Genomic DNA, 23,358 nt, shown 5'->3' on the forward strand with positions numbered 1-23,358 from the left:
CAAAACCAGAATTTCCTCTCATTTATCACCCGGATACTAGTTAGTTCATTGGTTTGTAGCCGACAAGAATACCAGTAGTGATCAACTACATGAAAGAAATGGCGTATAGCACTTTAAGTGCCGTATAATACTCTAGCCCCTTCTAACCCAGTCCTATTGATAGCCAACTTAAGAGATGACAGCCGCTAATAATTTATCGAAGGAAGGAATACGGGGCGACTAATCCCTACATAGGTAGGTAATTAATTATGCACATGCTGTAGCTGCATCTGCATCCCATCGATCCCATGATCCTTGCCAGGTTATGTACAGCGGTGGGGGTGGATACAAAGTGGGAGTAGGCCGCATGCCCCAGGTGGGTACGTAGTACTCCGTACCGGTTACTATTTTTATGCTGCACGCACAATCGTTATCATCAATCATTCTCCACAGAGGCCCAGCATCAGGTTCTCTCTTCTTTACGTTTCACCTGACCTCGAATTCGATTTCACGACCAAGCACTACAATCAAACACATCCGTTCTCGAAAATCATGCATACCACTGAACCTACTCTAGACCGCCGCCAGTTTTTTGACTTCCTGGCATTGCCGTATCACATCCGGCATGATATCTATACTCTCGTGCTCGAGTATCCAGATCTCGACTCAGTATTTGCACGTGTTGCGAGCCAATGCGCTGAAGATGAGCTGAAGCACGAGGAGACCCGGTTGCCCAAATGCGTCATGCCGAGCCCCCACGTTGCGCCGCAGCTCAAGACCACTCCGGGTATTTTACTATGCAACCGACAGGTTGCTTGGGAAGCCCGAGAAGCCATGCATTTCAAGACCTTCACTCTCCGACGACCGCCTCCGCACACAACAGCGCTGGGGAAGCCAATGGACATCACTGAGTTTGTAAGCGAAGGCACGCTCAAGAAAATGCGCCGAGTCGAGTTCGTGATGAATTTGTGGTTCGATCCCAGAGGCTGGAGTAAGACAATAGAAGTACTCTTGGACGTCTGGAGTGTTGAGAACCACCTGAGAAAAATCAACATCACGTTGGAGCAACCTACTCAGCTACCGGCCGGCCAGTTCTGGAATCTGCAATACCCCGGGCAACCTGTCAAAATTTTATCCATGGTAAGTCTCTACGCTGGATCCACGATGTTTAACCCTTGGTCAAATCAAGTTGATGGCTAAAGCATTGACTTGCTTTTAGATTAAAAGCTTTGCTGAAGTGGCCGGTATTTGTTTGACTGGCACACCGCTCTCTACACTCAATGTCAAGAAAGCAAATGCGGACTGGTGAAGGAAGGTCGGCCAGCTTTGAAACGTTAAAACCAACCGCCAAGAAACGATATAGTAGCAATCTGGTCTCTCAATGGCACCCCTATATGCACCGCTGTGCTTAACTAGGTCAGGAACTTCTCAACTTTCCCATCCCGAGCGCAAAACAAATCATCTACGCGTACAATCCACCCAGATCGTGCTTTCGGCATTGGAATCTTGGTCGTGTATGGTACGCATCTATGGTTGCAACTCGAGTCATCTCACTAGAGCCAGCATTCATCTATCAATATATCAGACTGTGTGCTAGTTAAGACCAGTTATCATGTTATTGAATCTTCCAGAAGTCTAGATTGATCACGAAATCAAGCTCGGTATGATGGCTTTTCTTGTCTAATTACCAGGAGTCATCGCAGAACGTCGGATTCTTATATCCTGAGACAGCACAAATGTAGCACACCATTCATAACATGTATAACATAATCTTTTTCACTTTCCTCACTCTGCAGTACTTGAATGGAAGTATCTAGTCTCTTGTTCCTAAGCCAGTCATGAAAGCTTGGGGAAATGGCGCCAGAATACTGCTTTTTCTTTTTCTTTTTCTAGTAGGTGCTTCTGACGTTGCTTTCACGATTTCCAACACCGTAGCCATAATATCAGGCTTATATCTCGTTACTAATCGGCGCTAACAATCTTCCCTGCTTTCCACGCTCTCATCGTGGCACTTCAATGTCTTTCTCTGGAGTATCCGCAGTCAACGCGTCAGAATCTTGTGTTTTAGTGCACATTGGTAAACTACGAACCGTATGTAAACATTTTCAACTGCACCTTAACATGGTAGCGGATCGAGAGCTTGGCAAACATTATCGACATCTACATCCGTGCAGATCGATTCTCAGCACAAATACAATTATTCACAGTAAAAGTACACGAGGCCATCGCCCAACTCAGTATGCGTTAGCATGGCTCCCATAAATGCCCTTTTTGTGCCCCTAAGACCCAACTACACACCCAGATGACAAATCAACACGCTATGATGCCGGAACGTGCGTGGGAAATGTCACTGGTTTGTTTCATTCTGTCAACCTCAGCAGCGAGCTTAGAAAGTTTATATAGCTTGCAATCTTATTAGCGTTCGTAGTGCGCCTGTAGGTCACATTTGGAATCTCTAAATCATCCACGATTTGCTCAAATACAGCGCGCCAGTTCCGTCTTGTCAAGGTCAAATGCACTGCGTCACCCTAAATTCGACGTGAAAGATACTTCATACTCATCATCCTCCATCCCTTGCAAACTGCTCGCCACTGATGTGAAAGAATCACTCAACATTCTTTTGCTCCTGCGTGACTTCGCCCGGAGACGACGAGAAAACATGTTCCCAGGGGTATCTAAACGGTCCCATACAGATATAGGAGTTGCTTCGTCTTGGGCAAGTCGACGAGGTCGTCTAGATGGAACTGGCGTTTCTCTTGGTGCGGCTGGTTGGCTACGCTGGCTATTGCCCACTGAGGACTGTTGAGACTTCGACCTCGTCACGGGTTGCTCCAACTTATCGACCTTACGTTTGCGGGATATTCCTGCCTGCCTCTGGTGGCTATCATTGTTTACCTCGCCTCCTGCTGTCTCACCGCTGATAATTCGTTGAGCTTCGGGTATGGTATCGCTCAGTGGGTTGTACGTCCCAGCTTCTCTTACCGAGGAGTCTAGAATCGCTAGTATAGGAAGCCACCATAGGGTCAAGTTGACAGTGAGTGCCCCAGTGCCGTGAACGGCCCAAGGGACACGACAGTACTCCACCAACAAATGAGTCTTATTGTTAGCGTCTTGTAAAAAGTCTGCTAACTTCTGAAACGGCTCGAGACTGATCTCCCGCTGAGATCGATATTCTTCATCCCCTTGGTCGTCGGCTTCTTCGGCTTCCTCGTCTTCCTCAAAGTTGCCGTGCGTCGCGTTGACAATTTGTCGCGCAAGATTATCTCCTATACGTTCATCCACAGTCTCTGAGTCACTGTGAAATGTCGATAACCGTAATGGGACCAATTCTTCCTCGCTGATGACGAACCCATATCGTGTGTTTCCGAGGTACATGTATTTCGTAACTTGCTGCATAACCAATTTAGCGTGTCTTTTTAATGTTGCGTCCTCGCAATCTATCCAGTCAGACTTCCATTTACTTGCTGGCTTGCTGTCGCCTGGTACAAGATTGGCGAATCTCCTCTTGTCGTAATCTTCCTTCCCCTTCTGATAGACGCACCAGTCTGGTTGTTGTAGAATACCCTTTTCGTCCGGGATATGCCCTTGCCCGTTGTTTTTCTTGAAGTGTACAACGCCTTTTGCAAGGCGTTCGTTTAGCTGTGTCGCCATCAGTGCTTCCCTCGTTCCGTCTAGTGCATTCTGGACCAATTTTTCGTTCCAGTCTTCACCAAGTGACGTCACTGAGCTTTCTGTGTAGATGTTAAGCTTCTCGGGGTGGATATCGTCCCTATCTTTGATCCTTAAATCATAGGTCTCACGTTGTAGGACTTCCCCGAAACTCCCAATCAGGTTTTCCCATGTAACGTCTGTCCAAGGCTGCACTTTGTGTGGACCGTACACTGTCTTGATCTTGGTGCTGTACCCTTCTTCGCTTCTGGAATCTGGTACGGGGTTTCGTTGGGTAAGTGTATCTAGAAAAGTTGGAGTCATTTCGCCTACAAAGCTGTGTTTGTGGGATGCTGAGGAAAAGTGAGAAACTGTGCATCCTAGCAGCAGGAATTTCGTTCTCCTGTGCATTTAAATTCTGTAGGCTCCAACGTCGTCCATTGGTGTCCCGAACTTCTGGTTCAATAAATTAATTGGGTGTCATCATCTGACGAGCTTGGAAGGGACCAATAGAAATGTCAAAATAGCGCAGAGGTAACCCAAGAAACGATAAATTCGGGCGTTCGTGTAACTAATTCTTGGCTTACGCTGCATGATGGTGGTGTCAGGAATAATCTCTGTAGGATCGGTTCTGCGCTGTTGGCGTATCAGACCGGGTAGTCGATGTTCGGGTTTGAGGGATATCCAAGGGCTTGCATGTTGGCATCACACCCGATATAACAGTGCACAAAGCTACCCCGAACAAGGCAACTATTGATGCGGTGCGGATCGTCCGTAGCCGAAGACACGATTCCCCGCTTTGTTCATGTACGTTTCACTGCTTTGTTATTTCATATGGTAGGTAGAAGATCATCTTGACTTCGCCTCGGAAAACGAAAGAAAGAAAAAGAAAAAGAAAAGAAAAGGAAAAAACTTGATTGAATCAGCATGACGACTTTGGTTCCGAATGCTAGAGGGCCTAAGCTGTTCCCATTTGACGGAGATGTAACAAATGCGCAATTCATCAGAATATTAAATGCGGACGAAGGGAATGAGGGACATAGTCGCGTATTTCAAGTACTTTTGAATAAGAAGAGATATGCTGTCAAAATTGTAAGTACGCAAGACCAAATGTAGTGTCTGGAACTAAGGGATTCGCAGTTCAAGTTTTTCAAACTTGATGACATTCGCCCGGACTTCTTTATGGAAGAGCACGTTATAAGTGATAATGTGATAAGGCATCATTTAGATCCTTTTTTCGCTGAGTGTCGGGCCTTCGGACTTCTGGTCAAAGAGGGCAAGGATGACAAACTTGCCGTTCGTTGTCACGGGTACTTATATCTACCAGGGTCTGTGGAGCAGCGAATTGAGCAACAATTTGGCATCTATGACTGGAATCGGACGCAGGAAGACAACAACAAACCTCTGCGGGCAATTGTGAAGGATTATATCCGCTATAAATCCTTTGACAAACCATCAAACTTCGCCATCATGAGGGACAAAGTGGAAAAGCTGAACAATATGGGCATATACAATATGGATGTTCGCAAGGAAAACTACCTTGCTGGTCGTCTATTCGATTTCAGCGTTGCCATCACTATTCCCCACCTGAGCTTTTCGATGGATTTTCGCACTCAAGCACAGATCTTGGAGGACAGTCAATATGATCTCATCTGCTTCAATGCCATGACGAAAAGGGCGATTGAGCAAGATGATTCAAAGAAAAAGGGCCGTTGGATGAACTTAAGGTCTCTTTCAAAGAAGGAGGATTCGAGACAAGAAAGCAATCAGGCTAAATCAGAACCCCTCTCGAAAAACATCCGGTCTCGCTCGAGGAAGAGCAATTCCAAGAAGTGAAGATTTCGTGGTTTAATTTTGACCGGAAAGCCTCATGCGCCCAGGCACCCCCCACAGATGATCCCTTGGCGCGCTCACCCTGAGCTGGTATAAACCAATTACTGAATGCTAATGCAGTCCAAATCGTCTTTTCAACTAATAATTCATATTTCATGAGCAAAGTTTGTCGGAAAATGTGTGTGATGCACCCTCCTGAGATCGCCACCAGCGTAGTTCATACCGGTCGACTGACACAACTATGGGCGGAGTTTTGTTTTGCTCGGGATGATGATTGAAAAATGCTTCTTAAAATTTCATGCAGTAAAAATATATTGCCGGTGGTCCGGGTTCATCCCAGGTCGGTAATTACAACATCAAGTTGAATATGGTGGTAATTGACGCCGATCACGCCACACCTTCAAAGCTGGACAGCTGCAGTGGGGGGGTTACGCAATGGGTAGTATATATAATTTTCAACAGATGCTAGATCTTTGCACTTGGCGTTGTCAGCGCTTAGACTTGCCGCCGGTACTGACTTCTTGGCATGGCATTGGCCAGTGGTGGGTGATCTGCGCGGCTGCACCATGATGGATGACAGATCATGTAGCGAATCATTCTGAGATGTTTAGCATCGCACCGGAACCCCCCAAGGGCATATAAAATGATCGGCGAGATTCCGCTTTCATCCTTAAACTCTTCGGACCAATCTCATCATCTTAGTGGGATCAAAGCCAAGTCCCAGTCGGGGTTCGAGCTGCAGCCGCCAGTACGATGCCTTTGACGTGCAGTTGTGCAGCCCCCAGGACACGTTCGTCTTCTTCTAAGCGGCAGTTCGGCGTCGTTTCAGCTCTGCCTCACGAGCTTTTATCCGGCATCATACTTACTTTCATATGAAGGACCTCACTACACAAGCAGCACATCCTGGATAGCCGTATCTCCCCTTCCCGCCCTAGCTGCTATTTCTCCGTAGGATAGCCCTTTGACATAGCAGGCTTTTGCTAGCAACTAGTGATCGCTTGGTTTCCTTACAAAGAACGGCATCTTAGCCCCAGCGCCGATGAATACTTCGTCATTAGGCATCCCCGTACTGGACCCGATCTATGATAGACCAGAAGTGGTAAAATATAGACTGTGCTCGAATGCCTCATAGCATCTCTCGATATTGTCCACAAACAAACGAACCTTCTCGTTTTTGAGAAGATTCAGACTGTCAAGCTTGTCCAGCACAACGTGCCAGGCACGTTGTGAAGAGGTGTGTCGAGAATGGACCGGATGAAGGCTGGCTCCAATAGTAGGCCTAGACCCTTGAAGATGCGATTTGGTGACTTACGCTCTCGTCTTGAGCTCATATGGACAAGGAATGCGACGGCAAGGAGGAAATCGACGCTCAAGTCCACGCCGAGTGGGACAGAACTCCCGCTGACTGCCTTTGCAACTAGACCATTTATATTCTCCGCGTGAAAGTACCACTTCGCTGAAGGATCTTGTCCAACGCCCACATCAGCGGCATACCGCCATTGAACTGGGGCATGTTGACACCGGTGGCGAATCTGAAATCTCGCAATGTGTGAGACGTCTCGGTACCTGCTCCGGTCGTGCTGGAGCGGTTAATGCCGCACATGAGGGCACGAAAAGTAGCGTCGAGGTAAAGAGTGCCTGTCGCGTAAATCTGTGTAGGGGTTCTCCATACAGGTCTGACGAGCAGAATCGAGCCACATCTTGCGCTGCCGTGGTGGACTTCACACGGAAAACATTGCTAACGGTATCGCAGAAAACGCCCTTCAATCGAAGCAAGTCCCTCCCAAGATTGACGGAAACGGTGACTCGCCCCAGGTCGAGCCCGATGCGGTGTCTGAGTATAGACCTGGTGCTCAGGAAGCTTGGTCACAAGAGGATAATAGTCTGAATCGCCGGGAAAGTATAATGGCTCTGGGTTCTCCCAGTCTTGTAATACCAAGATAAACCATCTCTTGTACACGCCTGTCATAGGTATAGTACAGTCCGACTGGAAAATATCGATGACTGGACCATCTGGATCAGACCGAACACAATTAGCGGGACGGGTAGGATCTCTACAAGCAGATCACGGCAGATAACTATCAGCGAGAGGACAACAGCAATATCGTAGATCAATAAACATTAAAAGGCCTCGAAGATGCTATGCTATGCTTCACAGTGGGCTTGATGGCCTGCTCTCCTTCATGTCGAGGACGGCTAGAATATAAAAGACAAAAACACAAGTAGTATCCAGGGTGGATCAACAACCCGTCGCATCATTCATATATACAAGACGTCATGCTTCATCCAACCCATAACTGATGACTGCCCACAAAATACAGCCGCCTCTCCATATGGCGTAATATCGACGATATGCAATTGACCAGGGAGACAAGTAAAAGAGGGGAAAAAAAAGGGGGAAATGGAAGAAAAATGTTGGAAAAAGTTTCCAGCCGCAAGCTTGACTGGGTATCAGAGATGATGGAAGAAAACGCCAAAACACCAACGCGACATGCATGTCTTCTTTCTCTTTTCCTCATTCCTCATTCCACCTTCTCCCACTTGATCGGGTGATGCAACAACGGCCTCAAACACATACGACCTGAGTTGTCCTCCTCGAACTTGCGACCACCCTCGCCGTTCTCGACTGCGCCCAGCCACCGCCGCCAAAGGGCACCGCTGAAGCCGGAGTTGTAGTAAAAGCTGCCTCCGAGCATGTTGTGCTCGCCCCAGCCAAAGGGACTTGCTGTGGGGGAGTCGGGGTGGTTGAACGTGACGTCCATAGTATCAAGTGGCCACTTTCGGTCGAAATAGACTGGGTGCGGTGCATATACAGCCTTGAGACCATGGTGAAACGCCACGGTCGGTGGGAACATCTCGGCGAACATGGAGTGATGGGTGTGATACGTTTCTTGATGCATGGTGTTCAACAAGCGTCTCGACATTCGGGCGATGGTGATGATGGCGGATCGTCGCGGTGGAATTTCAAGACTCTTGTTGTATCCCGTCACATCATTTCTGAACACCCAGTTCGTCTTGCTGGGGTCAAAGTATGGATTGAAGGTGATCAGGTCGGCCGGCTCGCCTACTCCCCACTCATAATTGTCCTCGTCGAAGGACGTCGGTGGTTCGGTGCCATTGGGAGACGGGATCTGTTCCTTGCCGGATGTAGGGAACTTGACGGGGCCCCAAACGGGAGCCTCTCCGCTCTCCTTGACCTCCTTCTCGACCATGTTGGTGAAGTTTTCGAACGAACCATGCAGTGCTGGGATCCAGAAGCGCTGGCTTCGTTCCCAGAGGAGCTTACGGGGTTGCCTGTCGGCCCATTCACCAACGCCATTGTGAAATTCGTAGTAGTGGCCTGTGTACCTCACATCCATCTCCCAGTTCCAGACAAAGTCATACTCCTGGTGCTGCTGGGAGAACCATTGGAGGGGGAAGTGGGCCGAGCGATAGACGCCGTAGATGTCGCCGCCTGACGGGCTGTCGAATGTCTCATCCTTGCTGGTGAATCCGGGGTAGTAAAGTCTCATGAGTGGAACAGACCACAGTGTAGCAATGCCCCAGAATTCCTTGGGAACATGTTTTCTGAGCGTATCCTGGTAGATCTCGTCGGAAGCCCAGATGGGTATCGACTCGTCCTTGACGTGGACCAGTAGATGCACGTCGTACTCGCCGCCGGACTTGAGTGATAGCTCATTGATCATAGCCCGCAGAGACAGTAGCTGAATATCGTCGTATCTGTACCCAGTCCAAGTTCGCAGAACATACGCAGTTCGTGTTTGCTGCTTCTTGGGAGCCTGATCGTTGGTCGTGGGCTTGGGGGGAGCATCGAACCGGTGTTTGTTCTTCTCGAAACATGTCTTCTGCGCCTTGCCCCAGTCCACAACCCGGTAGTCGACGGGGTCGAAGAGATCGAGGATCTTGTCGGTGCCCGTGTAGTCCGAGTTTTTGGAGAGATCGAGACCTCCCTGGGACTTGGTGTAGCTGTAACCGTAGGGGCCGAGGCGTCCGAAGCGCTCCCAGCAAAGGTCGGGGGTGACATTGATTTCGTCGTATGATCCCCAGTATGGCTCTGTCATGTTGTCGGGGACGCCGGGGAAGGCGAAGACCTCGGGGGCGGGAATCTGGTTGGCATCGTCCAAGTAGCAGGGGTTTACGGGGTGGTGATCTTCGAGGTACTTGGCGGAGCTGAAGTGGTAAGGATCGGCCATGACAGGATTCATGGGGACATGATCGTGGATGGTGATGTTGGTTTGGCTATTGGCTTCCTGTTCGGGGAGCCAGCGCGAGAGCTTGATGAGTGAGCGAACTCCATTGTAGTAGCCGTTGAGTCTGGGAGTTGATGCGTGTCAGCAAATCTGTGCCGGGAGCGTTTTTTTGTTTTGTTTCTTTTTCTTTTTCTTCTTCTTTTTTTCTTCTAATTTCTTTTTTTTCCTTTTGAGTTTGGATGAGTAAGTAGCGTTCCCGTCTGAATCCTCCCGTCTCACCGGTGCCCAAGTGCGCCATGTGTGTGAGATTATAGTTGGTCGCAATGCCATGCCAGATGGATGCCATGCATAGTCTATTATGCTTTGCCGGACGGAACTCAACGTAGACGTACGTACCTTGGAAAGTGTTCCCAATGGTATTTGGGTCGATTCTTCTCCCTTTCCTCGGCTTCTTCTCTTTCTATCCGTCGCGACCGTCTCTGGACCCCGTTGACAATAAGGAATACGATCAAAGCCAGCGCAGCACTGAAGCCAAACGCCCTCCTCACGGTAAGTCGTCGCAGTCCCTTACGCCACCTCGACTTGGGCCCGCGCCAGGATATGGGGGTAAAGGGCGGCGAGCCAAACGGCGATGCATCTGAAAATGGGGTGCCCGAGGTTGCACTGCCGAGATCGTGGGAGGGAACCTCTTGGTAGAGACCCTTTGTGCGTAGAGGTAACACCGCAGGGATGCGCAGAAAGCGATTCTTCTTCAATGCCATTTGCTTTGTCGCAGCTGTCGCACTCGCACAAGTCGCCGTCGCAGATCGATTGCAAAGGGCTCTGCGAAACAAAAAGCCACCGCAATGCTGCAAATTAAGGGTTTTCGTTTTCCTAGTTTTTGCCCTCTCTATTTCTTTTTGTCGATGGCTGTAGACCGTCACGCGTGCATCGTGGTGTCCGCGATCTTTTCTGGGTACTGCCGATCTTGATTTCCGGGACGGAGCAAAGAATACTGTGTGCTGTTGTACTTTGCTTTTGTATATGCTGTCGCAGCGATATTCCGAACTGTTGCTCTTTCCTATCTCAATCCCTCATGCCGAAACCACAACAACGCAGAAAAGGAATAACGAATGACGAAGGTATACGGATACACGAGAGGGCGAGAGGGCAAGAGGGCAAGAGGGAAAAGAAGAGGAGCAGGAGGAGGAGGTTAAGCCGTACTAATGCAAAGGCAGATCAGGGCCAGTAGAAATGCAAGGGCCGGGGGGATATGGATATACTAGCACATACATACGCAAGACAGGGACAGGGTCATTGACATGAGAACGATCGGGTGCTAGAAGATTACTGGAACTGTATGGAGTAACTACTGACTCCATGCAAAGTACATGGTAAATCGGGTCGAGTTAGTTAGTTAGTTACTTACTTACTTACTTACACCTGCCACTGCTAGTCAGTGAATGCTTGGCAGATCTTGGTACTATTAATTGGCACCGCACCTCCCCCCAATGGCTGATGGCGCAGTTGCTGGGGTCTAATGAGCACCACAGATCCCTACTAACTAGCAGAAACCCCTCAACGCCCCCCCCCCCCGTTCTCGCAGAGGCTAAAGATAGCGACCACACCCAATTCAGCCTGGCCCTGCATGCCCTGTCAACCTTCTGTACACAGTACTAGTAGTGAGTAACTCAGTGGGAATGTGACCGTTGAACTCAATCTTTCTCCCAATCCAGTTTTCATCAGAGGCTACTGTAGTTGGGTTACTGAAGAGCCTCATCCTCTTCGTTTCGTCGTGCACAGGCGCAAACTTTTGGTTTACGAACTCCTGCGTGACAACACGTGCAGCATGCTCCGTAATGTTTGCAGTTACTGGAAAGAGTTCGCACAGCACCCAAACGACAAGGAGAGGTTATCTCGCTTGGCGCGCCTGGCTGCACCCAGAGTCCAATAGAGACGAGGACATATTGCCAACCTCGTCGCTATCGCCGCCTGGCCAGACTTGATTGATTCCAACAGACCAATAGGGCGCCTCGACGCTTAAGTGTGCCAAGGTGGGCTTGACACAATTGCTTGGGTGGAGTCGTGCGAGCCCACCAGGGGACCAGAACATCGGGACCCTGGCATTGGGGGACAATGAAATCATGGAATGGCATCATTCCCTCCCAGGCCTTCCCCCGTTGCCCCGTTCGCGCCCCCGACTTTTCTCAAACCCTTTTCTGCAATCTGTGGCGGTAAGCTTATTTACAAGTATAAAGTTTTTTTGGGTTTTCGGTTTTATTTTTATTTTTTTGTCTAGACGGGAATCAAATGACTCGATCGATCTACGCCTTTCACAAGCTCACAGGGTCACCATCCTTCCATGATTCATTGCTGGCTGCAGGCAAACCAGAGGCAGCATAGCAGAATAGGTCCTACATATGTACATACATAGCATGTGTGCGGCTACTGGCTCTAACTAGATACATAATAGCAGCCCTTGATCCGATCCACCTTTCATCCGCCCACGCACTTTTCTTCCGCCAAGCAGCAGCATCTTCGTCTTGCGAGATAGCGCCGCGATAAGCTGTTATCTGGTGACATTGGATCATGCTGTGCGGATTACATAACCCGCTATCATCACACCTGTGTACTGTGTGTAAGCGCTCGCAGAAACTTCATCCGCTTGCCAAGGACTCTAAATGCGGTGACAACCACAGACATGATCATAACTTGCTGTCTACCCGTCAATGAGCTCTGAGTTCCCTGCAGTGTTACAACACCATGTCCAGGTCCATGCACGTCTCCCCACGTGTTCCTCTGCTATCAAGACTCAACGGCGTGCGGTAGTACCAAACCTAGGTAATGTTTCCGCCTTACATAAGCAGCGGCTGTTTACCTACCATTTCAGCGTGTTCCTCTCGAAGCTCTCCCCATGTGCCTGGTAAAAGTATCATATTTTGAAACTGGTCAACCACGAACCATTTGGTTGGGTTGTCTATCTGACACTAACAATTTATCACCGCTGCAGCGGGACAGCCACATGTTCCATCATGGCATCTTAGCTAGGCAGTACTTCCTCGGTAGAGACCACCCTTTTGTGACATATGCAGTCATCCGACCCCGTTCTTCAACTTTCCTAATGAATCCTATGTTTTGGCTTCACCACGCAAGCGTCGATCGAATCTGGTTGATCTGGCAAACTGTATTGGATTCAATCACTGCAGATCGACGGTACAATGTACCGCATCAGAACAGCGGCGCAGTCAGCCGTGGCCGACACACTTGTTTCCTCGACAAGGCTTGGCCGAGTGTCTCGGTCGAACTGTTGTCGGTCTGACACTCATCGTAGGGATATCCGCCGCCGTTCCATGTTCGTCTGGGGTTCGCAAGTCCCGATCGGTTTCGAGGGCGGGAGTCGAACGTTTCTGCGCTTTTGCTGATGAGGTGATGGCACAAATTCTGGAGACGTTGTCAAAAGGGTAGACAGATAAGCGCCAGAATATGGAGAATACAGAGTTGTCCCCCCCTCCCCCTCTTCCTTTCGCCAAACATATCTTGTACGTTTCGTCGCGGCAGGTGGTCCCTTCCATTTGAACAGTGGTGACATTCCTCTCGACGGTGCCGTGAAGATTGACGTATTGACCCGTTTGCACGCAATAAATGCAGTCGTGGCCTGCACTGTCGCTAGACTTATTATGGCACTATCCTGTCTATCGTCTTAGAATCACCATCGAAACTCAGGCAAATGTCCAATTATGTCGCATCCCATCATATTGTTGAGGTGAAACTCACTTGCATCAGCCCAGTAGGCGCACGCAATTTTGCGGTTACCAACGGCATTGGTACAGTCCTCCTTAGTAGGCAAGAGCAGGAATTGGATTCTGTATGCTCGACGTGATCAAGCACTTGGTGACTGTCGCACAGTGCTGTTGTCCGAAGAACGAGGTCGCAGTCTGAAGCACATGCCGTTCTGACAGACTAGAGCAGCAGACATGAGGCTCCGATGGATACGTTTGCACGAAGTATCTCGAGGGTTGGGATCTCTCTGAAATAGATTGATATTTAATAGCTACCTATGGAATTGCAACTACACTACTGCTCGAAGGTCCATCATCCTGGTGGTGGGTGTATTTGTGTCTGATTCACCAGTACTAGCATTGAGCTTCAACTTGCCAACCTGGCGTCACAGTCATTCAGTATGTTAATCTCAACTGCTCGAAGGTACGTACTTCAGGATGCACTGTTTGGTTGTGCTACGTCTTCTTGTGAATCAGACGGATCAGTTCAACCGAACGAAAAGTACGAACCTCAGATTGTGATTGATTTTGGGCTTGCTGATCCGGGATCATCCAGTCTGAGGTACGTACCGCAAGCTTGATTCTGATATTGTTTTTCTGATCTGATGTCTTCGAATCAGCCAATCAAAAAAATTCAATTGGGTTTCCATCCTCAATTGGTAGGGACCGACTTTGGCTAGTACCCCGTCGCCGGATCGAGCAGCAACTCGAAGACCAGCCCCATTTCCAATTCTTTTTTGATTGGCCTGATTCAGTGATCCTCCAGAAGAACTCGGGCTATGTGATTAATTGAATCCCAACTGGGAACAGCGTAAGCAGCAAAGTTCTTATGCAAGCTTTCTGATTGGCCAGATCCAGTGATTCAGTGATTCTAGTCACAGACTTGGGCCATGCCTCAGCAAATCCTAATTGGGAACAACACAATCAGTAGCAACGTGATTCTACTCCCCATTTGGGAACCTTTTCGTGCAATCAGTAGACCTCTGGCTGCTACGATTTGCCTACAAATAGAGGGCTTCTCAGCACTCAGAGATTCATTCTTCCTCTTCCACCTCTCATCACTTCTTCATTTTTTTCACCAACCAACCAACCAACCAGCCAGCCAGCCAGCCATCACAACAGCTAGCCATCCATCATCACCATCCTCAGTCATCTCCAGCTTGATTTTCATCTTCGTGTGCATATTTCCACCCACATCTTCTTAGTATCAGCTCAAGGCAAGCCCCCCATATTCTTTTCATCAGCAATGATTCTCATTCACTTCACCCTGTACCTTCCCCAATCCTCACATTCACCTCACCTTCCTTGCATTCCACCTTACCCCTCCCATCGTGTTGACCACCAAGCACAACCAGCTCTCCCCCCTCACTCATCACCGGGTCCCAGGTACGACCATAAAACTACGACTCATCCGGCCAAGATGTCAAACTGTCCACACCCGTTGGCATGGTGTCTAAAAACTCGTCCCGTCCAGGAGTAAGACGCAAAACTGGATCCCGTCGGAGGTAGCACGACGAAAAATTTGCTGCCCGCCTTGAGGACGGCGCAAAACTCACCCCGAGCTAGGATCTCTGTTACAACTCACTTCTCGACATGAGGCACTGTCAGTAAACTCATCCCGTCTCTTGGGTAAAGGACGAAAACTTTTACATCCCGTCCTGAGCGCATGACGTTAAACCGCAAGCGCGTCCTTGGTGCATTCGACGATAAACTGCAGGCCCGTCCTGAGCGCACGACGTCAAACCGCAAGCGCGTCCTGGTGTATTCGACGATAAACTACAATCCCGTCCTCAGTACGACGAAAAACTGCCAACTGCGCGAACAGTATAAACTAGATTATACTGCGAGACCAGTTAAAACTACAAGTCTCTTCGGAGCTACAGCAACATGGGCTAGCATCCCTGGTCGCAGCAGACCACACCTTCTGGTTGGTCTTGTTGTTTCTCAGGTCCCGACATAACAATACCTTAGCTTAGATAGTCCTACTGTAATCTTTCCATAGTCGTTCCTTGCTGTCTTCACTTCTGTGCATGATGGAATCACTTCTTCTTGACATGCTTCTTTCTCTGTGTCACATAGTCTAGTCTTCACATTCCGTGCGTTAACGATTCCTTCCTGATATGCGTCTCTGTGTGAAGATTTCTTCTTAACATGCTTCTCTATGCCAGGATCTGTAGTCATTTTCCTGGCGCTTCCCATCCTTCAATAGTGACGCGCCCGTAACATAGCACTGTGCCTGCTCTACACCTCTGTCACAATCAAGTCCATCCCAAATTCGTGGCCATTACAGAATACGCCGAACGAAAAACGCCAATGTGCTTGAACGGAGTCTCAGCACACCCGACGAAGTGCCGGGATTCGCTTCTTTATTACATGATATCACACTTCCCAATTGCTCTCATCCACGGAAACACTCAATAGAAAACCTATGTGATCAGTCATATCTTACTGCATGACTTTGTCTTCGCGCCCGTAACACATCAGCACATAGTGCAGTATTTATTTGTGAGCCTAGCAATTAGATAAATTGGCACAAGCTGACATGGATTCCAGCAGGTGATACTCACCCATCCCACACCGGCGGACCGGGTATCGTGTAGTTCTGCCTCGCGTCAGCAAGTCCGACCTCGATGCACCAAGAATCCTCGCACTTACCGTCGTCTTCTTCATATCATCTGTGTAGATGTCGATGTTGATGCTCGGATCTACTTGCCCATCAGCCCCAGATATACCTCTAAGGCACTTACCGAACTAAATGTCTGCGCGAAGACCTACCATCCTCCCGATATGCCCCCGGAAACCTGACTAACAACTCCTTCGGCGGCATTGCCTCTCCCGGCCCGGTGATATTCAGGTGGGCGCACTCGGGATAAAACTGTGGTTTATTCTCGACATGCAGACTAAGGATCTCATGCCTGACGACATACAGGCCGGCCCTCAGCGTTTCAGGTACGGTGACATTCCAGAGGTCTGGGCTGCCGTCCCAGTTCTGAAAGGCGCGCTGGTACCAGACGCCCTCGGGGACGGAGCCGCTAAGCAGGCCCCAGTGGCCGATCTTGAAAAACTCGAGCCGCGCCGGGTCAGCCGCCTCGCACGAACCAAACGGCGCGCATGACGCCAGCCACACGCTCATCGGTCCAACCGGGTGCAACCAGTACCAGTAGACGGCGGTCAAGGCGTCACCGGCTGTGATGGGAATGTAGGACCCACCCCCCGGCGACGTGGTACCTGGAGTGTTGCAGGCGAGGCCAGTGTCGTTGACGTGGAAGATAGGGTTGATGCTGTCCCAAACTCGTTGCACCATCCATGGCTGGCCGAGCTGCTCAGAGGCCAGCTCGTTGGGGTCATAGCTGTGATGTGATGGAGGACATTAGTAAGAATTTGGGGCAGGCCACGCGTTTGGGCAACTCGCATACCCTCGGTACCACGTATCACCAACGGTGTAGTTTGCAAGTCCTCCATGCGCTCCTACGAGCTGCGCCAGAAGGCTGGCAGCGACAATCGCCGTGGAAAATGACGAGAACATGTTTCGAATGTGGTCATCGATCAGCAGATTGTTCATTCTTCGCAGTTCAGGATGCTATTTTGGTAATTAGCATGTTCATTTCTCTGCCAGATGCCAAGACGTCTGCCAAGAGGTATGGATATATCAGACACTCAGACTAGCCTGGTAGTCTGTAAATAGATCACGCAACATATCAATCAACCAACCGACGACTCGAAGTCGCCTATTGCCCAAATGGAAAGCCGGATATTCAATCTGCGGATCGATTCCTGCATGCCGGCTATTTCCAAGCGCCACCCACCGGCAGTTCGCCGATGTGTAACGTTTTGTCAAGTTACTTCCATATGATGGCTCGTAAAACGACAAACGCTTCAATGGCGTAGTTATTTATCTCACAGTTGATTTTCACACGAAGTAAAGACTTCATTCACGTGGCGTGGTCAGAGATGATAGAGTCGAGATGTTTACAGGATAGCGCTTGACCTGCCGCCTGCGAAATGACGACATCAGTTTGCAGTACCGATGAAGCAGCGAAAAGCACGAGGAGCCGGAGGATAGAGCAGCAAAGTTGAAACAACCTTAAAGATTTCACGTGGCGAGTGCCGCTGTCAATTAGCGCATGCCCCATTTCTTGCTTGAAGCGCCCTCAACCTGCTTGGATGGGCTTCAGCTCTGGCAGGGCTGAGGGTACCCTCCGAATATACACGGGAAGCTAGGAACCGTTGTCTGGATTTAGCGAAGAGGCCAAGGTATAGCATCAATCATATTAATGTTTCTGCAATTCGAACCCGCAGACTGTCAGGCTCGTGGAGTTGGAGAGTGTTTACCCATTTTATCCGGAATAGTATAATTCTCTGGACGGGCAAGGTGGCATCTTGCGCTGATTCGCCAGCTACAATGTCGATCATTCTGCCATGGCCACCAATGGCCGAGTTCCGGCTAACCGATGAGACACATTGAGGCTACCTTCTAGCACGAGGATAGGCAGAATGCATAATAAGACTTCGTCTTTACACATTTTTAGTGCCAAGTCAGTATTTTGCCATGCCTCCACTGGTCAAAGAACACATTCGGACATGGTGGGAACAGACCCGGGCCAGGCAAATAGCCTTGAAGCCGATATATAATAATGCTCCCCAGCTAGCTTCAGGGGAGACGATATCAGTGACACGCGCCTTATACAACTTCAACAGTCGCTTCAAACGGTGCTACTAGTCACGATGAGATACTCTACTTCCGCTCTTATACTGAGCGCGACTGCTCTAGCATTCCCTCCCGACTTCGAACTCGTTGAGCGCCAAAGCGCGAACTGCACAGTCGCCAGCACATACCCAGCCGTGAGCGTTAGCAAATTGCCCGACCCGTTCACTTTTGCCGATGGTAGGAAAGTCGCATCAAAGGCAGATTTCACATGCCGTCAACAGGAGATCAGCAAGATCTTCCAGCAGTACGAGCTGGGAGACTTCCCACCACCCCCGGACAAGGTCGAAGCCTCCCTGTCTGGAACCACGTTGAACGTCAAGGTTACTGTTGGTTCCAAGTCGGTGACTATCAGCACTGCAATCAAGGCTCCTAGTACCAAGCCTGGTCCTGCCATTATCACCATTGGTGGCTCATCAATCCCTATTCCTGGTACGGTTGGCACTATTGCCTTCAACAACGACAACTTTGCTTCCCAGGCAAGTGGTAGCTCCCGTGGCCAGGGAGCCTTCTACACCCTCTTTGGTGCATCTCACTCTGCTGGTGCTCTTACTGCCTGGGCCTGGGGCGTTGGTCGTGTCATCGACGGTCTTGAGCAGCTCGGTTCCGCCGCGACTGGCATCGATACCAAGCGCCTCGGTGTTACTGGTTGCTCTCGCAACGGCAAGGGTGCATTCGTCGTCGGCGCCCTCAATGACCGAATCGCTCTGACTCTGCCCCAAGAGTCCGGCTCTGGTGGCGCTGCCTGCTGGCGTATTTCGGACAGTGAGCACAACAAGGGCAAGAACATCCAAACCGCTGGCGAGATCGTAGGCGAGAATGTCTGGTTCAGCTCCCGATTCAACTCGTACACAAGCAAGACCAACACCGTGCCCGAAGACCACCACCTGCTGGCCGGTCTCGTGGCCCCTCGTGGTCTCTTTGTCATGGAGAACGACATCGATTGGCTTGGCCCCGTCTCGACCACGGCTTGCATGAAGGCCGGCCGCCTCATCTACAAGGCTCTTGGCGCGCCTGATGCCATGGGATTTGATTTGACGGGTGGTCACTCGCACTGTCAGTTCCCCTCATCCTCGCAAGCTAGCCTTACTGGATACATCAACACCTTTTTGCTCAACACCGGTTCTGCACCTTCCAATGTCGAGAAGGGACCAGGTGTCACTATGGGCGACTGGGTTGACTGGACCCCACCTACTTTGTCATAGACTCATCCTGGGGCTATCTATCACAGCTGCATGGACCTCGAAGGAGATATAAAATGAGGTGATCGATGAGTTGGCCCATCTGAATAGTACTTTCTGAAAATATGACACAATACTTCCCCCTGTCAATGATGCATACTGTTGGGTCGGGTCTGCAATCGCTCTCTATCATCGGCGCGCCGTAGATTTAGACTACCGTGAAACAGCGATTCGTTCTTGCTTGTAATGCTCTCCTTTGTCAGATTAGGCGCTCCGTATGAGGGCGATATTTAATATCACCGTCGTGACAAATGTGTACAATTCCAACAATGCAGCGCTGAGTCGCCTGTCCGCTATTTGTAAATAGGGATTTGGCACTGGACGTTTGAACATAAAATCGCCTCCCTTCCTAACGTGTTCAAGCCAGCAGCCGGCGGTGGGACAGCATTAGCTGCCATGGTACAGCACTTTCATGTTGTCAAGAACCGGGATCCCCCGGTGCCAGCCGCCCCTATCCCCTCACTCAGCTGTCGCAATGTACACGTCTGGAATTGGAATGCTGACCTCGCTCTGCAAGTATGATGCTGTACTGAAGAGCGAGAGTTGTATATTGGTTGTCGTGACCACTAGAGCTATTTCAATTGGTGCAGCTACGAAGTGGATGATTAGGGTATGAATAATGAGCAGGTATCAGATGTAAACTATGTAAGACTAAACGACATTTGCAGCATGCCGCTAGGACGATTCGCTAAGAAATTGGAATCCACACCGCCAAACCGCTGAACTGCGCATCTGGAACCTGGATTCTGCCCCATGGAAATGGGCCCCGATACCATTTACTATTATGCAATAAGGTCGGCAAATTCCCGCTTCGTTGCTGCACAGACCGTAGGTACTTTTGCATCGTTCATGAATAGATGGATGAGATCCCTTGTCACACGGCGGGGGCGGAGGCTTTGGCCCAAGATATGTGTGCTGATTGATTTGCTCACATTTGGTCGGCCAGCTTGAGCCACCTCAACACCTCCGCTTCTCATTATCGCCAAGCAGTCTGCTGGTCAAAATTGACCGGAGGCAGAGCTCTGAGCTCTACAGCCTAAGTAAGGATTCTAAGTCAGAATTTAGCGTATGTAAGCAATGAGACACCTATCAAAAGCCCATGCAATCTTTATCGATACGGGCGATCTTTAAGACCTTCATCTCTCGGATTGAAGTGTCAGTTGTTCCGCAACGGAGCATGTCAGCAATGTAAGCCTGAATCGCATTGCTTCTCATTCGTCGGCTCGCACTCTCCAACTTAAACTGCGCATCTCAGTTTCCAATTACATCAATGGCTAGGAAAGGGTCGCGCAAGGTCAGGACGGGTTGTCACACTTGCAAGTAGGTTATAGAGCAATCTGTCTGCATGGTATGGCCCCATTGACAAACCTTAGGGTGCGCAAGGTGAAATGCGACGAAGCCAAACCGTCGTGCTTCCGATGTACAAGTACGGGCCGGAAGTGCGATGGCTATCCTACCGCGCGACTGCCTGGTCTCACATGGTATCGGCCTAATCATCTCTTTCAATCTGTTGATCAACCCGAGGAAGGGAGAGCATTAGAGTTCTTCTGCCACACAGCCGGGCTGCTGCTCTCTGGGCCTCTAGACGCTTACTTCTGGACCCATCTTGTATTGCAATTTAGTAACTTTGAGCCTGCAGTCCGCCATTCTCTCGTGGCCATCAGCTCACTATACGAAGACTTCCATTGTAAAGGAAAGTCCGCCCAGCAATTGCAGACTAATACGTTTGCTCTTATCCATTACAATGCCGCGATTGAGAACCTACGGAAACTAGACAGCGAGCCGCTGATATTGCTCGTCTGCGTTCTATTCGTATGTATCGAGGTCATCCAAAACAACCGTGAGGCTGCTATGCAACATAGCCGACATGGTATCGTTATTCTTGAACGCATAGGGACTTCATATCCCTGGACGGTCGAGTATTTGTCACCTATCTTCCGCCGCTTGAGCCTCTTTCCCTTGTTCTTTGGCAACTCGGCCAACACTTTCCCTGCGCTCAGCGACCTGCATGATCCAATACCGGTCATGTTTATATCATTTGCGGAGGCACAGTACCATATGGACGCAATCACATGTCGCGCAGCACGTCTTGTTCGACAAGGTGACGTCTTTCGTATTGGGAAGCTTCACAGGGAGCCGGTCGACCCAGATCTTCTGAAGATGCAGAAGGACCTGCAACGAACGATTAACAGTTGGCACGATAGCTTCAAGATTTTAGCCGCGCGGATTGACCTGTCGGATAAAGACAACGCTTACTGTAACCTCATGCTACGTTACAAGATTTCACGACTTTGGGCCACTACAACATTCGAGAAGAACGAGACATTTCATGACGATCACATCGACGACTTGGCAGAGATATTCGACCGCGCTGAAGAGCAAAGTCCTCCGGAGTCAAACTGCGAGACAGCTAGCTTGCGACCATGCTTTACTTTCGAAATCGGGTTCGTCCCATTCGTGATCTGTGCCGTTATGAAGATCAGGGACTTGAGGACCCGGCTACGTGGCTTGAGAGTTCTACGGAGCTATGGACCAAAGAGAGAGAACATGTGGGAAGCAGAGAGGTTCTATCCCATATGCAAGCGTCTGGTTGAGATTGAACACGACATAGTCCTCGACGAAAACGACCAGCCGGTAGGTGACGTCAATTGGGACGCTCGACCCACGGAAGAGCAGAGGTGCAAAGACTTTGGATCCCTTCCTAACAAGGTCCGCCAAAAAGATGCCAACGGCAATGAAGTATGGGGAAGTTACGCGGGTTACATAATGCGGACCGTAGAAGGCAAAATCTGGTTGAGACAAGAGTTCATTCGAAGGCCGGCCCCGCTCGTTGATGAACAAGGGAGCTATAGCGAAAAGTGATACCGGCACTGCGCGGCTTGCATAGGAGAACTTGTCATGGAAGCAAACAACAAGGGAAATGCGAAAGGAGACACATTTAAAGTCTAGCCCGGTTCTGTTACCAACGTTTTGATTAATTCAATCATAGGCTTAGCATTCCATTTCTTGCCAGTTCACCTTCTTGGCTCTTATGTAAAACCAATAATCCATGTTTCCCGTACGCAACGCATGACTCAGTCGTATTCCATGGCAATGATACTCGACCAAGTATTCATCGCGACTGCGTTACAGATGAACAGATTTCCGATAAACCACGTGAGTTAATATGTTCGGTACGACTCCCACACAACGGTACCAATTAACGAAGACACGACTGACTCTGCCAGAAATAGTAATAGAGAAATAGGCGGTGGTCGAAGGCTCTCAAATATCCACAAAGCCAACTATGGCAGCAATGGTTCATCTTAGGACGCAGCCCCGTGGGGATGGACACTTTTGCTGACACACGAAATGAGCGCGGGAACTGGGGCTGAAAGACATGGTTCATATTGGTCGCTTACATTCGTTTCAAATAACGAATTGTCGATCATCCGCCGGCGCCAGAGCGCTCAGACATCCAACATTGACAACCTTCTTGGCCGCTTCGAAGTTCGTCCGACCCGTTGTCTAGATCCTATCCAGATGTTGTCGACCGTACCTGGAAGTTCAGTCCGCCATGTTCGCGAATGATCGCACCAGTGCCTTGCATGATGCACAATTCGCTGCACGACAGTGTCCACGTGGCATTTTCGCCGCTGATCGCTAGACTTTTAGTGTAGCCACAGTAAAAAACTTTAACCTCTTCGCGGCACGCGTAGCCAAGCATTTTTTTCATGCCAAGGGAAATCCAGCAAGCTCGGCCAAAGCACGGTCGTATTCCGCCTCCAATAGCTGCCCGCGAAGCCTTAAAAACCGGGACGAACCAACGGGAATAATGTTGTGAGGTACCATCCGGTAGTTGTCGCCGATCTAGGCTTCTTATTAGCTTCTGGCGAACATCTCGCTAATATTAGTGATGTCTGGGGGCGCTGAGCACATGTGCAGAGACTTAGCGGATCGCCGGGAACCTTGGAAAGACCTTACCCCCATCCTATTTGACGTTGTTGGTTCCCCGTGCCTCCTGG

The 23,358-nt window shown here is 49.7% G+C and overlaps 8 protein-coding genes across 8 annotated transcripts; 5 read left to right on the forward strand and 3 right to left on the reverse strand.

Moving 5' to 3' along the window:
- Window positions 1–531: 531 nt before the first annotated feature.
- On the forward strand, window positions 532–1,288 carry BKA67DRAFT_664545 (uncharacterized protein; the record flags this gene model as incomplete). The annotated part of the gene is made up of 2 exons (XM_046108401.1): window positions 532–1,119; window positions 1,199–1,288. The coding sequence occupies 2 exons, from the start codon at window positions 532–534 to the stop codon at window positions 1,286–1,288; spliced, it is 678 nt and encodes a 225-aa protein (XP_045951985.1).
- Window positions 1,289–2,502: 1,214 nt separating this feature from the next.
- Window positions 2,503–3,951, reverse strand: BKA67DRAFT_664546 (uncharacterized protein; the record flags this gene model as incomplete). The annotated part of the gene is made up of 1 exon (XM_046108402.1): window positions 2,503–3,951. One exon carries the CDS (start codon window positions 3,949–3,951, stop codon window positions 2,503–2,505), a length of 1,449 nt encoding a protein of 482 aa, XP_045951986.1.
- A 603-nt stretch (window positions 3,952–4,554) lies between these two features.
- On the forward strand, window positions 4,555–5,463 carry BKA67DRAFT_541692 (kinetochore Sim4 complex subunit FTA2-domain-containing protein; the record flags this gene model as incomplete). Its single annotated transcript, XM_046100976.1, has 2 exons — window positions 4,555–4,719; window positions 4,768–5,463. The coding sequence occupies 2 exons, from the start codon at window positions 4,555–4,557 to the stop codon at window positions 5,461–5,463; spliced, it is 861 nt and encodes a 286-aa protein (XP_045951987.1).
- Window positions 5,464–7,982: 2,519 nt separating this feature from the next.
- Window positions 7,983–10,411, reverse strand: BKA67DRAFT_527311 (uncharacterized protein; the record flags this gene model as incomplete). Its single annotated transcript, XM_046098839.1, has 2 exons — window positions 7,983–9,774; window positions 10,047–10,411. 2 exons carry the CDS (start codon window positions 10,409–10,411, stop codon window positions 7,983–7,985), a joined length of 2,157 nt encoding a protein of 718 aa, XP_045951988.1.
- A 1,858-nt stretch (window positions 10,412–12,269) lies between these two features.
- On the forward strand, window positions 12,270–13,015 carry BKA67DRAFT_113265 (uncharacterized protein). Its single transcript, XM_046094906.1, has one exon. It carries the CDS (start codon window positions 12,544–12,546, stop codon window positions 12,946–12,948), a length of 405 nt encoding a protein of 134 aa, XP_045951989.1. The 5' UTR covers window positions 12,270–12,543; the 3' UTR covers window positions 12,949–13,015.
- Window positions 13,016–15,971: 2,956 nt separating this feature from the next.
- BKA67DRAFT_526834 (glycoside hydrolase family 61 protein) lies at window positions 15,972–16,934 on the reverse strand (the record flags this gene model as incomplete). The annotated part of the gene is made up of 4 exons (XM_046098787.1): window positions 15,972–16,010; window positions 16,064–16,116; window positions 16,184–16,758; window positions 16,825–16,934. 4 exons carry the CDS (start codon window positions 16,932–16,934, stop codon window positions 15,972–15,974), a joined length of 777 nt encoding a protein of 258 aa, XP_045951990.1.
- Window positions 16,935–17,715: 781 nt separating this feature from the next.
- On the forward strand, window positions 17,716–19,318 carry BKA67DRAFT_631944 (uncharacterized protein; the record flags this gene model as incomplete). Its single annotated transcript, XM_046105599.1, has 1 exon — window positions 17,716–19,318. Exon 1 carries the CDS (start codon window positions 18,134–18,136, stop codon window positions 19,316–19,318), a length of 1,185 nt encoding a protein of 394 aa, XP_045951991.1. The 5' UTR covers window positions 17,716–18,133.
- Window positions 19,319–20,624: 1,306 nt separating this feature from the next.
- BKA67DRAFT_526892 (uncharacterized protein) lies at window positions 20,625–22,216 on the forward strand (the record flags this gene model as incomplete). The annotated part of the gene is made up of 2 exons (XM_046098791.1): window positions 20,625–20,674; window positions 20,728–22,216. The coding sequence occupies 2 exons, from the start codon at window positions 20,625–20,627 to the stop codon at window positions 22,214–22,216; spliced, it is 1,539 nt and encodes a 512-aa protein (XP_045951992.1).
- Between the last annotated feature and the right edge of the window lie 1,142 nt (window positions 22,217–23,358).

The sequence above is a fragment of the Truncatella angustata genome (assembly GCF_020726525.1).
Source record: "Truncatella angustata strain MPI-SDFR-AT-0073 chromosome Unknown BKA67scaffold_11, whole genome shotgun sequence".
NCBI lineage: Eukaryota > Fungi > Ascomycota > Sordariomycetes > Amphisphaeriales > Sporocadaceae > Truncatella > Truncatella angustata.

Coding starts and splice junctions, on each gene's coding strand:
- BKA67DRAFT_113265 (XM_046094906.1), top strand. CDS start 12,544: ATGTGCCTGGTAAAAGTATCATATTTTGAAACTGGTCAACCACGAACC.